This window comes from Muntiacus reevesi, chromosome 2, assembly GCF_963930625.1.
Source record: "Muntiacus reevesi chromosome 2, mMunRee1.1, whole genome shotgun sequence".
Taxonomy (NCBI): domain Eukaryota; kingdom Metazoa; phylum Chordata; class Mammalia; order Artiodactyla; family Cervidae; genus Muntiacus; species Muntiacus reevesi.
Genome location: NC_089250.1, coordinates 249,134,873 through 249,151,216, shown reverse-complemented (window position 1 = coordinate 249,151,216; position 16,344 = coordinate 249,134,873). Strand labels below are relative to the sequence as shown.

The 16,344-nt window shown below is 33.5% G+C and overlaps 1 protein-coding gene across 6 annotated transcripts in view; it reads right to left on the bottom strand.

Moving 5' to 3' along the window:
• NFAT5 (nuclear factor of activated T cells 5) overlaps positions 1-16,344 on the bottom strand; it is a 115,014-nt gene that overhangs the window by 11,944 nt on the left and 86,726 nt on the right. For 5 of the 6 annotated variants that reach the window (XM_065925655.1, XM_065925657.1, XM_065925658.1 and 2 more), the window contains 5 exons: positions 15,861-15,995; positions 15,682-15,734; positions 10,757-10,889; positions 6,695-6,775; positions 937-1,085 (listed from right to left, as the gene is read on the bottom strand). In XM_065925655.1, the coding sequence (XP_065781727.1) occupies positions 937-1,085; positions 6,695-6,775; positions 10,757-10,889; positions 15,682-15,734; positions 15,861-15,995 (551 nt within the window). The remainder of the gene's footprint in view (positions 1-936; positions 1,086-6,694; positions 6,776-10,756; positions 10,890-15,681; positions 15,735-15,860; positions 15,996-16,344) is intronic. The other variant, XM_065925656.1, reaches the window with a different exon arrangement.

Here is a 16,344-nt window from a genome sequence, read left to right as displayed (position 1 = left end):
AGAAGTAGACATAGAAGAATAATCAGCTATTGATATGCTTAGGACAGTAAGTACACATTAATTCTATGGTTCATGAATTATTAGCAAATTTTAAAATATCTTATTTTTTTAAGCTGTTTCCACAAATTTATACTAATTTTTAAATTTCATTTTTCTTAGTTTTGCAATCCAATCAGTATTCCATTTGATAATAGTACATTTTTAACTCAGTGTAAGTCATTCACATTTTAAAAATTCATCTCACAATTCCAGAATTTTTATGAGACTGACCCATAATATATAAATTCTAAAAATTACATATGGAACATTACACTAGTCTCTAATTTTTGCCTTTTCTGAAAGTAATAATAATTTGAGTTCTTTTCTACTTTATTTTTATTTTTTCCCCCAATTATTTTTATTAGTTGGAGGCTAATTACTTTACAATATTGTAGTGGTTTTTGCCATATATTGACATGAATCAGCCATGGATTTACATGTGAAATATCTCCATTTGTGCATCACTTATAACATTATTGGGAGGGGGAAATAAGAGAAAAATGGAAAAGGAAAGAGAATCTTTCTTGGAAAAAGGAAAAAAGAAATAAGGGAAAAAGGAAAAAAGGAAAGAAGAGAAAGGAAATAAAATGTCTCTAGTTTTGAAAATGTTAAGCTTGTACTTTCATTATACCAAACATCACAAAGGTCCAGCTAATGCATTAATTTCTCTCTTGCCAAAAATGTATATTGGAAGTTCACTGTAGGCTACTTTATTTGAGTATAACATCATTTATTCTACAAAGCAAAATTCATTAAGTGCATTCAAAGAGAAACAGCTATAAAAGAAATAGAAAAAGTAAAAAGCATTATCAGGGAAAAGAAATCAAACTACTCAAAATATAACTATTTTTATATTTGAGGTTAACATGTGACAGGGCACTAGTCAATGTAGCTCACCTTAAAAATAGAAGGTGATCTTTTCTCTGCTGTTACTTCCATTGGAGTAATGTCTTCACTTTTAATCATAGTGCTTGATATGAGCGGAGTGATCAGAGCATTAGGAAGCATATTTACCTTATCTAAGTTACATCCAGTAGTTTTCATTGCTGCACACACACCAAAAAAAAAAAAGTTGAAGATCACTGAAATCAACTATTATCATTCTACTGTGTTGACACCTTAGTCATGAATCAAAACATTAATTTTTTGATGCTCTGATAGTAGCATGAGATACAAATGTGCCCAAAGTGTGTCCTCCCTCTTTTTAAGTAGCAGAACCTTGAGGGCTCCTGGTAGTAGCCTGAGACTTCGAGTTAAATATCAACAAGCTTGAGTACTCCAGTTATCAAGTTTTACCCCCCAGCACTCTTCAAAAGGCCCTGAATTACACTGCTTAACATGACCATGCAGTTGGAAATCTCCAGGAGGCTAAAGCTACTCAGTTACAACTGTTATATTTTCCTCTTAGTATCTGACTGCTGGGAAATTACAAAGTCAAACTTTGGGGGGTTATAGGATTATTTGAACAGTTCTCTCCTCAACAAAACTCAAGCTTCTCATTAGAAGATGCCATCAACTGATCAAACAGATTCACTTTTCTAAATTAATGTCTTAGAAAACTTGAATTTACCAAGTTAACATATAAACATATTTCTCAAGACAGGACTTAATTTTTTTTCTTTCCAGAAATTTAAGTACAACTGATATTTTAGGTTTACCAATTAAATTTCCAAAGCAAAACCAGCAAGTATTTTTCTACTTCCATCTACTTCCATTTTCAGAAGTAGTTACAGATTAGAAACCAAGGAGAGGCAATATGTAGCAGATAGGTAGGTTCTAGCACTTCATTCTATCTACTTTTCCCCCTTGACTCTCTTTCTTCTTTTTTGTCTATTTAAGCCTGCCACTGGCACTCAGTGGAGCATACTGATGAAGCATCACTGATGGCAGGCTTCTGAATTGAACACATAGCCAAATTCTGAGCTAAGGTTTACCACTACTTTGAGACCCTGTGTAAAATACAGATTCCTTAGAAAGCTTAGCTGTTAAACTTTTTTTTTTAGTTGAAAAACTAACAATATTATATTAGCTTCAGGTGTACAACAAGGTGATTCAATATTTTAATACATAGACTTCTTAATTTGATACTGGAAAAGAAATCCTGGCTACAAAGAGGGTTTTTAAATGGAATATGGTATATAAGCAGGATAGTTACTTTTCTAAATATTTTGACTTAAATCTTCTGGTCTTTATTCAATCTTTCTCACAGCCAATTGACCAGAAACAACCACTATGGAAACTGATTATCCTAGGGGAGGAAAAAGTGCCCACTTTTGATATTCTGCTTTCATTACTCTAAGAAATCAATCATTTACGTATGAGTTCTCTAGATCTATTTTCACCTAGATCCTATCAATACCAACACAATTCAACTTACAACTCAATTTTCTCTGAGTCAAAGCTTCAGATATAGGCAGGCATTTAAAAGTATTACAGGCCCACCTCACAGGATAATTTGAAAGACAATTAGTATTGTCTTCTGTTGATCCTGTAACATCAGCTGCTATTCTTGCTTTTGGATTCTATTAGAATGTAAGTTTCATGAAGATAAGGGATTTTGTTTTGTTGTTCCTGGTGCATACTAGGGAATAAATAAATATCTGCTGAATGAATGAAGAAACAAACGTTTTCCATGTCTTGACATAATGTCACATTTGTGTATCAAGTTCTAAATCTTATTATAATTGATGGCTATTTTAAAGGATGTTATATGGAGGATTATGCCACAACACAAATTTAAGTCATTTATGTTGCTAAGACTTCATCATTAAAGCATAACTAATTAAATCTCTCAGAAGGACACCTGGGTGTTATACTAAAGCTCTGATTTCAAGGAAACACAAAAATAAGCCATTTGTCAAGGGAAATTCCTACTTCAAAGTGACTATCTTTTTAAAACTGATCAGGAATCTCCAATTAATGATGTTGTATTTAAAAACGACAAATGAAAAATTCAAACTGATAAAATAGTTTGAAAGTGAAAGTTGCTTAGTTGTGTCTGACTCTTAGTGACCCCATGGACTATAGCGTCCATGGAATTCTCCGGGCCAGAACACTGGAGTGGGTAGCCTTTCCCTTCTCCAGGGGATGTTCCCAATCCAGGGATCGAACCCAGGTCTCCCACATTGTAGGTGGATTCTTTACCAGCAGAGCAACCAGGGAAGCCCAAGAATACTGGAGTGGGTAGCCTATCCCTTCTCCAGCAGAATTTCCTGACTCAGTAATCAAACCAGGGCCTCCTGCATTGCAGGTGGATTCTTTACCAACTGAGCTACCAGGGAAGCCTGATAACATAGTTTAATATTCAATTTAATTTTATATCTTCATAAAATTATTTTACATGATTTCAGCTGATAAAATTATCAAAATAAGATCTGAATTGTGAAAAAGAATAATATGTGTGTGTCTGTTTCTTATTCATTTTTTAATCTTGTAAGATTTTGATTAAATGACTATATCATTTTATTACCAAAAATTAAACATAGTGTTTAACACCTTTTAACCTTCAATCTGAAATCTTGTATGAGAAATTTCACATTGGATGAGGTTAGCGTCTCTGATACTCTAGGAAAAAAGCATTTAGGAGTTTTTGGAGAAAAGCATGAACCCATCAAAGTTGGCAAAGAAAAGACCAAAAACTGTCCCTAACTTTAATGATTGATTAATTATGCTATTATTAACCTAATGAACATGGTTTGAATTATTATTGCTTAGACGTTACCTTACACACTAAAACTTGATCTATCTTTTTAAATCCTAGCAAAGTGACCTTCAGCAAATTATAGAACCTCTCTGGAATCTTGATTTCCTCACCTGTGAAATGAGAATCATAAACTACCTACCTCAGAGTTTGGTTAAACAAGATAATGCTGGTAAAGAGTGTGGCATGCTGATTAGCACTTAATATATGTTCAAGAAACATTAGCCATGGTTATCCATAGCAGAGACTTGTAAATTGTCCTGTAGTTAAATAATTACACACTTCAGTTCAGTCACTGAGTCGTGTCAGACTCTTTGCAACCCCACCAGGCCTCCCTGTCCATCACCAACTCCCAGAGTTTACCCAAAATCCTGCCCATTGGGTCAGTGATGCCATCCAACCATCTCATCCTCTGTCATTCCCTTCTCCTCCTGCATTCAATCTTACCCAGCATCAGGGTCTTTTCAAATGAGTCAGTTCTTTACATCAAGTGGCCAAAGTATTGGAGTTTCAGCTTCAACATCAGTCCTTCCAATGAACACCCAGGACTGATCTCCTTTAGGATGGACTGGTTGAATCTCTTTGCAGTCCAAGGGACTCTCAAGAGTCTTCTCCAACACCACAGTTCAAAAGCGTCAATTCTTCAGCACTCAGCTTTCTTTATAGTTCAACTCTCATATCCATACATGACTACTGGAAAAACCATAGCTTTGACTAGACAGACCTTGTTGACAAAGTAATGTCTCTGCTTCATAATATGCCATCTAGGTTGGTCATAACTTTACTTCCAAGGAATAAGCGTCTTTTAATATCATGGCTGCAGTCACCATCTGCAGTGATTTCGGAGTCCAAAAAAATAAAGTCTCTCACTGTTTCCATTGTTTCCCCATCTATTTGCCATGAAGTGATGGGACTGGATGCCATGATCTTAGTTTTCTGAATGTTGAGCTTTAAGCCAACTTTTTCACTCTCCTCTTTCACTTTCATCAAGAGGCTTTTTAGTTCCTCTTCACTTTCTGCCATAAGGGTGGTGTCATCTGCATATATGAGGTTATTGATATTTCTCCCAGCAATCTTGATTCCAGCTTGTGCTTCATCCAGCCCAGCGTTTCTCATGATGTACTCTACATATAAGTTAAATAAACAGGGTGACAATATACAGCCTTGACGTACTCCTTTTCCTACTTGGAACCAGTCTGTTGTTCCACGTCCAGTTCTAACTGTTGCTTCCTGACCTGCATACAGGATTCCCAAGAGGCAGGTCAGGTGGTCTGGTATTCCCATCTTTCAGAATTTTCCACAGTTTGTTGTGATCCACACAGTCAGAGACTTTGGCAGAGTCAGTAAAACAGAAGTAGATGTTTTTCTGGAACTCTTTTGCTTTTTCGATGATCCAGTGGATGCTGGGAATTGGATCTCTGGTTCCTCTCCCTTTTCTAAAACCAGCTTGAACATCTGGAAGTTCATGGCTCATGTATTGCTAAAGCCTGACTTGGAGAATTTTCCGTATTACTTTGCTAGTGTGTGAGATGAGTGCAACTGTGCAGTAGTTTGAGCATTCTTTGGGATTGCCTTTCTCTGGGATTGGAATGAAAACTGACCTTTTCCAGCCCTGTGGCCACTACTGAGTTTTCCTAATTTGCTGGCATACTGAATGCAGCACTTTCACAGCATCATCTTTTAGGATTTGAAATATCTCAACTTGAATTCTATCACCTCCACTAGCTTTGTTCGTAGTGATGCTTCCTAAGACCCACTTGACTTCACATTCCAGGATGTCTGGCTTTAGGTGAATGATCACACCATCATGATTATCTGGGTCATGAAGATCTTCTTTGAACAGTTCTTCTGTGTATTCTTGCCACCTCTTCTTAATATCTTCTGCTTCTGTTAGGTCCATACCATTTCTGTCCTTTATTGAGCCCATCTTTGCATGAAACGTTTCCTTGATATTTCTAATTTTCTTGAAGAGATCTCTAGTCTTTCCCATTCTATTGTTTTCCTCTATTTCTTTGCACTGATCGCTGAGAAAAGCTTTCTTACCTCTCCTTGCTATTCTTTGGAACTCTGCATTTAAATGGGTATATCTTTCCTTTTCTCCTTTGCTTTTCGCTTCTCTTCTTTTCACACTAGTGCATAATTCCTAATTAATCTATTTTGGAAGTGTTGATGGTCAGAAATTATAATGGCAAGCCATACTGAACTGTATATGTGAACGCTGAATTTTACTATGACACAGGGAAAAATTCCATGGTATTTGATAAAATGTATTAAGGATATTATGCCCCTTAAAAATATAAATATATAAAATTTTAAAATTTGACTCATGAATTTAATGGCAAAAGTGTAAGAAAAAGCTAGAATTATGGAATAAATCAATGACCATTATGTAATTGACATCTTAACATATAATGGCACAAAAGCATCACAATTGAGTATCACAGATGTATTAGAAATCTGCTAAGAAAACAGTCTATTCTAACACATTATAACATCCTGAAGATATCATCATTGTCTGCTTGGAAATAATGATATCAAAAGAAAGAATGGTACCTAAAGCAACTTTTTCAAATGCCAATAGTTCTTATTTTGGTTCTTCAGCCTCAATGTCAAGTCCTAATTACTGGCAGCAAGAAGCTTTATATAGCTATTTTGCATACCTTATCGTACTCTATACTTTTAAGATTTTTAATATTAGGGAATAAAAAACAAAACAAAAACTCCTTAACTGTAACATGTTTTTTAAAAAGTTGTTTATATGGCAAATGAAGGGAAATATCCAGTTAGGAAGCAAGTCTCTGCATTCAGTGAAGTTAAGCAAGTATTTATTTTACAATATCAAGGATAATCTGCTAACTGTTTCAAGTACACAACAGTAAATAAAACAGTAAGGTTTGCTAGAGAAAATATATAGCATCACTGATTTACAATTTTTGAGCAGAATTAACTTGGTACCTTTCATGGCTTCTTCGAAAGAGCAAGGTCTTGCTGGGCTAGATATTTCCTTCTTTACATTCACATTCAAAGCAACAGCTGCTGTTATTAAACAGAAAAGATTAATTTAGACTTATCCTGAAAAATGTATATCTTAAAATTCTTTAACAGGAGTATTTTCTCATAAAACATTATTAAATTATTTGTTCGGCAGAAATTCTAGGTTCAGATGAGTTTTTATAATCTATACTCACCAGTTTACCCTCTAAAATGCACCAGTCTCCAAGTGGGCAGAAGCATATGCTTATTATTAAAACAAAATAAAAATAACAGCAACTTTAAAAAATCTTTCTTGTAACAGTACAAATGAGTAGAAGATTGACATGAGATCTTTAAAAACATATTAATACCAAATATACTGTAACACTAGCATGAAAAAAATTCACCATTCACCTACATAAATGATTTAAAAAAATACTGATTCAGAAACATAATTGAGATAATTTTTTAAAAAAAACTGTGCTGAATATACAAAATATATAGCATCATTACTTTTTAATAAAGCCTTAGAAATAATAATCTTTGCTATTATTAATGAAGAATTGCTACATTATTATATCTACACATGTCAAGTACACCTACTATGAAAATTTTAAATTTAATGAGCATAAGAGTAGAGATCAGTTCTGAATGGTAAAGTTAAATTCCAAATAAAAAGGTTTTCTTAAAATTACTGTATAATAATTTTATTTAAATAGATGCTAATTTTTATTTTTCAATGTATCTATATTCCCTAGCTTATTCCAAATAAGAACTGAGTCAATTTATTATCAACTTATTCTTGACATCATAATGCAAAATGATGGTTACAGAGAATATAAAGATAATTAACTGTGAATAAAGAAACAAAATGTACATGTCTCCTAAGAATGAGGTTAAAAAATTTATCTAAGCATGCTGTATGTAAGGGCCAACAAATGATAATCTGAATGAACTGTTAATTGAATGAAATTATCAAACTGAATAGAATTGACTGGAAAAGAAATTCATAGGCAATTTTAAAGCATAACATTTATTCTAACAATTACAGATTTAAGAATGGAAGCTAATCTTCAAAAAATTTTTAAATTTCTACTTTTAACACAAGTTTTAGTCATTTGTTTTTAAAGCAACAAAAAAATATGAATAAGTATTTTATCCTCCATTTCTTGTAGCAATTTCCACTGCAGAGTCACTGCAAAAAACAACTAATATGATTTCTGTGTCTTAAGAGATGGAAGTAAAACAAATTAATGGTCAAGCATGGTTCAGTGACTAGCAATGAAACAAAGGTTTTTTAAGTCTGCAAAGTAACAGTCTAAAAGAATACACATGTGATGTGTTTTTGGCAGTACAGACTCAGAGGGCTTTAGAGGGGCTTGTGTCTGGCAAAGCATGCAGAGCCAGTTTATGTTCACTTGAGCCCCTGTTCCAATCCTACTATTAGACTATGTACCAAGTACATAAGACACCAAAATTTTCTGCACAACTACTCTATAGACTAAGTGTGCCATCTTAAGCCTATTGAGTGAACAGAGCTTAGGAGCATCAGCTGGTGCATCAAGGCCCTCCAGGTGAAGGATGGAGTGGGAGAGGGAAAAGAAGGGTGGCAGGCTGGGAAGTCCTCTTTCTTCATGTTGCCATATTCCAGTTTAGACCTCCAAGCAGTCTGAAAATCCTAAATTCAAATCTGGCCTTCCAGGTTATTATGAAGGTATCTAGGTCAAATTAGGATAAAATATATTTATTTGTTATTTTTTTATCTGTAACTTAAATATTTAGACAAAATGGTGCAGCAGTCACCATTTCTACTCTTAACTCACAAAAATGAGGGTGGGTCTTGTTTTAGCTGTTATAATTACTATGTGCTAAGTCTCATCAGTCGTGTCCAACTCTGTGTGACCCCATGGACTGTAGCCCACCAGGCTCCTCTGTCCATGGAATTCTCCAGGCAAGAATCCTGGAGTGGATTGTCATTCTCTTCTCCAGGGTATCTTCCTGACCCAGGGATCAAACCCGCCATCGTCTCACATCTCCTGCATTGGCAGGCAGATTCTGTACCACTAGAGCCATCTGGGAAGCCCTATAATTATAATTACTATACGCCACTGAACATGCAAATCTTTAACCACAGTCCCCAGCTGAGTCAAAACAGCAACTAGTTTATCATAATGAGACAGTGCAAATTATCATAACCAAGTTTTCCTGAATATTCTCTCATGTGCACACCTAAAAAGACATTCACAGTTTATAAAACAAAAAAAGTGAAATTATGGGAAGATTCTTTAATTAGCTATATCATAAAGGCAGAAACTGAAGAATTAGATCTCACTATAAAATTTGCACAAAATATATTTGTTCAAATAAGAGTTTCTGAGAGCGACTGCTATCTAGTACGTATAAAATACAAGGGGGAAAAACATAAAAGAATAAACATATGTCAGTGATGGTCTAAATGTGGCCAAATATAGCCAATTAGTGTAGGCTTTATATTTGGCAATTTATCAAAGAAAAATTTTTAATAATGAGCATTCATCACTAAGAAATGAAGATTCATAGTGCTGATGCTAAGCACTTCAAAGTCCTGAAGTTCTTTATTATTGATCAATAAAAAGAAACAAAGACAACAAAATCTCAGTAAGTATTTTAAGGATGGTAAAACTCTAAAGCTATTCACCCTCCCCACACATACACTTCCTTCTCCCCTTCCCACATGAATGTATTAATTACTGTATGCCATTTTTCTCCCTCTATGAGCAAGCTTCTCTTCACATAAAATACTAAATATTCTAGCAATTACTAAAATGCTTTAACTACCATTAGTTTTAAATCAAATTTTCTTGGATTTTTGAGACTTTCATAGAAAGAAAACAATCAACTGTTTGATTTTTAAGTATAAACCAGTATCCTCTTTCCTAGTTTTGTTGAAGCCAGTATATTATTTCCAAACTTTGTCTATTTCTGTCTAAAATCTCTACATGTGATCTTTTATTCTGAGACAAACACTAGAAGAATTTCATAAGGGCTATATTATTGCACACTTTTGTAACAAACTGGTGGGAAATAACCAATGTTGTGAAAGTTGGACATGATTTACAAAAGAAAAAGGGACCAGATAACATTAAGTGATAGAGAATAATTATCAAGACTAATTATAACTGTCCTAGCTACTGTGTTCATCACTTCTGTTACCAGGGCTTTCTTTCCTTGCTACCATTTTTCACTTTGCACTTCACTGATTTCTGAACAATTTGGGGAAAATGTTATCAGTAAACTTGGAGATATGGAAGAACTTCTAATTCCGGAGCATGCCTGAGATACGAACGGAGTAAATCAATGGCAGTGTGGCAGCAGCCAAGTCTAGGTCAACAAAACATGTGAAGCATTTCCATTTCCAAAATGTTTTCTCTACTTTTCCAGGAAAAGGCTTCTCCAGGCAACTAAATGGATGTAGATAAAAATCTCGTAAGATACTTCTTACCCAGAGATATAAAATTTTAAACAACTGCTCTAGTTTCTAAAGCACCTGTTTTACCTAAATGCTTAAAATTATTTTTAAAATACTTATTCACCAGAAGTCTTTGATATTTTTGACTACATAAATTAGAAAAATGTTACAGGCATATGACTCTATTTGTGATATTATCACTTATCTCTCTGAGATTCTCTCTCACCTCTCCCAAAATGCATCCTGTAAGACAGCCAGACTGAGAACTACTAGCAGTTTTCCTAAAGTAGTACATAAGAGGTATTCAATAAACGGTAATTCTTACCTTATCATACAAGGAGTACTTGTATGATAACTCTGTAAGGCAGAAACGGTTCTCTTAACTAAGAGTAAAAGCAGAGTTTGGTGGCCATCTTTTTGGGAAATAATGCCATCTCCAAAAAATACTGGTATCAATTTACCTTTGCACACTACTTCCTCTTTTTTTTTTTTTTTTTTACTACTTCCTCTTTTAAGTTGGCTGATCTCCATATTCTTCTGAAGAAGCAGAAATGGATTATTCCTTTTGATTCAGAACTTTTAATATTTTGACATACCTGGGTCTGGAGTGTAAGTGAATGGCTGAACATCATGAGATCTTCCAGCATTGGTTACTACATATATTCCCACTGCTACTGGCAAAGTTATATGTTGATCATGATATGGGGGTACCTTCACAATAAGATGATTCTAATTGAAAGAAAATTATAAGAGGCAGAAATAAAGCAATATATAAATTAAAAATTTGAAATAAAAATATTATAATTAAGTACTTTCCTGTTAGCTGTAAAGTTTAAAAAGTTTGACTAGGTGGAAAAAAGTATTATTTAAAAGTTCGGGTCCACGGGCATCAAGACATTAATCTTAAAGTTGCTTTTAAGGTAAAATACCAATGTTTTGCAATGGCATAAAAGGTCCCTGGTCCTGTCAACTTTATCTCATTCTCCTCTAGCTTGTTACACTCCAGGCACACTGACCTTCTTACACTAACACACTAAATTCATTTTTACCTCAGAGCCTTTACAACTTGCTATTTTCTTTCACTGGAATACTCTTCTCCTTTATCTCTTTAAATATCCAGTTCCTTACCCATTTCCAGATCTCATTCAAATGTCATCTCCTCAGAGAAGCCTTCTCTGACCATCCTCTTTTGGCACCCCTCTCCAATCTGATCACAGAATCCTGTTTATTTCTTATCACCACCTGAAAATACTGTGATTATCTGCTTGTTTTTTGCCCCCTCTACAACCACAAGAATGCAAGTTCCAAGGGAAGCTAGGATGTTCTGTTCTTCATCCTATCTTCACTGTTAAGCACCTCACACAGAATATACTCAAATAGATTTGTTGAAAAAAAGAATGAATATATTTCCAAGAAAAAAAATTGCCCACCAAGCAATATCAGTTACTATATGTTTTGTAAATCTTAACGGTGAGATGTACTTTGCAGTGCAGTTCACTGCTTTCTAACCACTAACAACTAATTCTCATTTAGTCTATTTAAATTTAAAATGTTTCAATTGTATTTAAAACTAGTAACAAATTCTCATTTAAAGTCAACAGAGTTCAGTTTACCCAAAACCCAGTAAATCAAGATCATTTTTTTGTGTGTGAAAGTAGTGGTAGAAGCATCCTTTTAAGAGAAAGGAAGAGGTCCATAAATGCTTCAGCAGCACTTATTCAAGGGGACTACATCTTCTTAGAAGATACCATGAACTGCATCTGACTCATTCTCTTCTTCCCTGCTATGTTACAATACTGGAAAAGAACAGCAAAATGTAGTGACTGTGCTTTTGTACTATGTGATACGCAGGAGGCCAATGGTGACAGCTAAGGATGAAATGAGTTTAATGTCATTTTTTACTTAGTCAGACTATGGAAGTTGGCTGACTCAGCTGAACAGAACATGACAAATGAGGCTAAGATTTCAATTTTTGAGTACTTAATTTGCTTCTAAGCCATCTTAAAACATGCTCCAAAATAGTCATATTGTAAATTTTAAAATAGTTTCTTACTTATGGTAATAGTAGAATGCTTTCTGAGTCCAGTTAGCTATCTCAAAAAAATCACACTTCTAATTCAGGTGGAAAAAACATATAAATGTATACATCCATAGGAATTAGGGCGCAAAACTCTGAAAGCACATACTCAACTGTATATGAAGCCATCAAAAAATGTATCTGCATTGACTCAAATTCTTAGAAATAAGAGTTTTAAAATCTTGCCCACCTTCATTTTTCCTCCTTTGTTTAAACACTGCAACTACATCACAAAGCAGTTCTACCTACATTTAAGGAGATGGCTGAATGGATGGACTTCCGAAGTATCTTCCCAGTCTTAAGATTATTTGACCAACTCAATAACTGAAATTATTCCAAATAAAAATTTGTTCTTGGTAATTAGTAACAGAATTAGTATCTAAAAGTCAGATGAATATATATATACACATATATATATATATTTATTTATTTACATTTATATATATATTTATTTATATACATATGTATTTTAATCTTTTACTCCACTTGTTTTAGAGTAGTTAAACAAACCTAATTTGAAACTTCTTAAAAATTAAATGAACAAATTATTCAAGTCCTTAATCTGAAATCAAGAAATTCTACAAATGATTTGAATTAAAAACTAAGTAAACTGTGAGTACTGACAGTAAATTTAAAAAAAAAACCTAATCTCAAAAATTAAGAGCAATTAACTACCACTGAACTAGGAGTACAATACACACAAAACATACAAAGGGCTGGGAGGCCTGTGGAGCAGGTATCTAAATTTTAATTTCTTAGAAAAATCTGGTTGGATTCAAAATAACGATTTTCTTTATCCCAGCAGATAATCTTTTTTTAGGGTTTATAAGCAATGGTGGTAGATATTTTTCACATTCCTAAGGAATAATTTATCATTGTCAAAATTGTCATTTTGCAGCTGGGGGTATATACATAAAAATAACTGGAGACACAAAACAAATTCCTAATAAGACCAGTTTGAAAACATAACCTCGAAACTCTCAAGTCTTTGTTTAGCCTAGTTGTTCCCCAAAATTCTGAGGATCTTTCAGGCATTTCTTCCGAGAATTTTCTTTACATAGTTCTACTAAAAATTCCATCTTCTTCAAAGCTCCATCTTATTTTTTTTTTTATTCTTACTCTCTAAAAAATACAATATAAAGAACCCAGAAGACTAGAAGTTGAGGAATTATAATCTATACATTTTTCTATTTTTAATAGGCTAATGTCTATTACATGTTCTGTAAAACAAGTTATACTTACATCAAACTATAGACCTCTGATACAAATGAACTTATTCACAAAATGTAAACAGATTCACAGACTGTGAAAATAAACTTATGCTTACCAAAGGGGAAAGGTGGGAGGGAGGGATAAATTAGAAGTCTGGGAACTTACATATAGGCATTACTATATATAAAACAGATAATCAACAAGAACCTACTGTACATTACAGGGAACTCTACTCAATATTCTATAATAACATATACCCATATAATTACCTATATGGGAAAAGAATCTGAAAAAAGAATGGATATATGTATAACTAAATCACTTTGCTGTACACTGGAAACTAACATAACATTGTAAATCAACTATACTTCAATATAAAGTAAATAATTAAATGAAAAAAACAAAAGAAGCTAAAAAAAAGATAGTGCTCTCCTAGGCTCTAAAATACTTGCTTCTAATTTCCTTTTAAAATCACCTTCACACTCAAGCTGCTAAACTCTTCTTTCTTTTAAAACCAATTTATCTTCAAAAACAATACATATATATATAGAGAGAGAGATCTGTCTTTAAGATATGTATCTTATATATACATTTAATAGTCAATTAAGGCCCTACAGAATTCATCTAAAGTTGTTAAAATGGGAGTAGATATAATAACCATGTGCCTATTGCTTTTGGTATACATGAGTATGAGATATATAATGGCACTGACTAGAAGAGCTAAATATTAACAAATAATTATTTTCCCAGACTTTGTTAGCCTCAATTTTCAAGTAATAAAAAAGTTTAATACCTGATGAGTTGATTTTTGGAGTTTCAAATGAATAGCTATCATAATTATATTTGCAATTTGCAAAGTCATCATTAAGTGGTCTTTTCTACTGTACCATCCTCTGGTCATTTTTTATTATTATAGAGGGCCTTTTAACTTTTCATTATAGGCCTGTTATTTTTTTATTGACCACACTCAAAGTCTCTTTACTTTTAATGTATTTTCTGATCATACTTTCCTCTAAGTGTTTAATTTTTGTGTTTTTTTCTTTAATATAAGTATAATCTTTAGGATTTATTTTGTATATCTCAGTTCTGATTCCACTCTAACGTACTTCCCAGAAAGCCCTTTAGAAAGAAAGAAAAAAAGAAAGTTTTCTCTGAAAAAGATCAAAAAATTTTAATAAATAGCAGAACCACAGAATTAATGAAAGATCATATTATGATTTAGCCTGTTTACATACTTGCTTACAAAAACCCCAGAGTCTCTATATATAGCCACCAAATGAGGATATAATTCCTTTCCATTTCACCAAATTTTTATGATTATTCTGCATTAATCCACTGTATAACTTGTTTTACAGAACATGAAATAGACATTAGCCTATTAAAAATAGAAAATTCCATCTTCTTCAAAACTCCACCTTACTTTTTTTTTATTCTTACTGTCTAAAAAAATATAATATAAAGAACCCAGAAGACTAGAAGTTGAGAAATTATAATCTGATTTGTGTTCTTTTCTATAATAAAACGGAAATTGTTAAGTACAGTGCTTTCCTGTGTTCTGTGAGTTCTACTATCAAATCTTTGGCGGTAGTGGAAACCCTTGAATTTGAAGCTAACTGTTCACAAGTAAGACCTGTTCAGGGGACCCCTGAACTTGCAGCTGGTGTCTGAAGTGAGGGCACTCTTAGGCAGCACTGTACCTTTAGTTTTGAGTTTGGCAACATATTGGATATAATATATTGGATATATAATGTTTAATTTATTTTTTCAGAACACAAAGGAATTTTTAAAAATTTTAAACCAAAAATGAATATACACCAAGGTCCTACAAATACAGACTCTAAGTGTAACAAGTAGTGCTTCTGAGTGCAAAAGGTAATGAACAAATATAAAACACCTGGCACACAGCAGGTACTCAATAAATACGTTTCTCTTATTAAAAAGTAGGTGAAGATAATCCAAAGCAGGTAAAGATAGCAAATAAATATTAGGAAAGACACGTTTCATTTATTAATAATGGTGATTTTCTCATGCTCTTAACTTTTCAAATACAGAACTGTCATTTCTAGCATCAGTGGAATAAATCTATTTCAGTTAAACTCAAGAAAGAAACTTTAAATGATTTACATCAATTCCATATAAATAAGAAATTTAATCTGATTTAGGAAAATCTTGGAGCAAAACTCAAGTTTCTCAGAGAATAAACAATCAAACTATAAAAAGTTTAAATTATACCTGATGAAATAATTCCATATCGATTTCAGCTTCTGACTTCCAAGAGTTTTCATCTGATTGAAATAAAAAATAGTGACTTACTAAAATTATGAAACATTTTTTACTTTGTTGCTACAACTGTATCTTTGTAACAAAGTGAAACACTCAACAATTTCTAAGGCAGTGTTATGCCTACTTACCAGAAACATTTTCTTGGAAAATAACTTTAGTTCCTTTCAGAAAGTTCTTGCCAATTAAAAATACTTCTTCCTCTCCTTTCACTGAACAGCTATGCAAGCTCTTCTTTAAGATTTCTGGCACTCCTGCCGGTTGAGCTATAGGTATATATAAGCATCCCATAAGAAGAACCACCAACACATTTCTTATCTAAAATCAACTCTCAATTATTCAGTTCTGTAAGTTGTCTTTGTTGACCCCTGAATTTGCCTTCTTTTATTCTACAATGCAGGAGACTCCAGTTCGATTCCTGGGTTGGGAAGATCTGCTGGAGAAGGGATAGCCTACCCACTCAGTATTCTTGGGCCTCCCTGTTGGGTCAGAGGGTATAAGAATACACCTGCAATGTGGGAGACCTGGGTTCAACTCCTGGGTAAAGATCCCCTGGAGAAGGAACGGCTACCCATTCCAATATTCTGGCCTGGAGAATTCCATGGACAGAGGAGC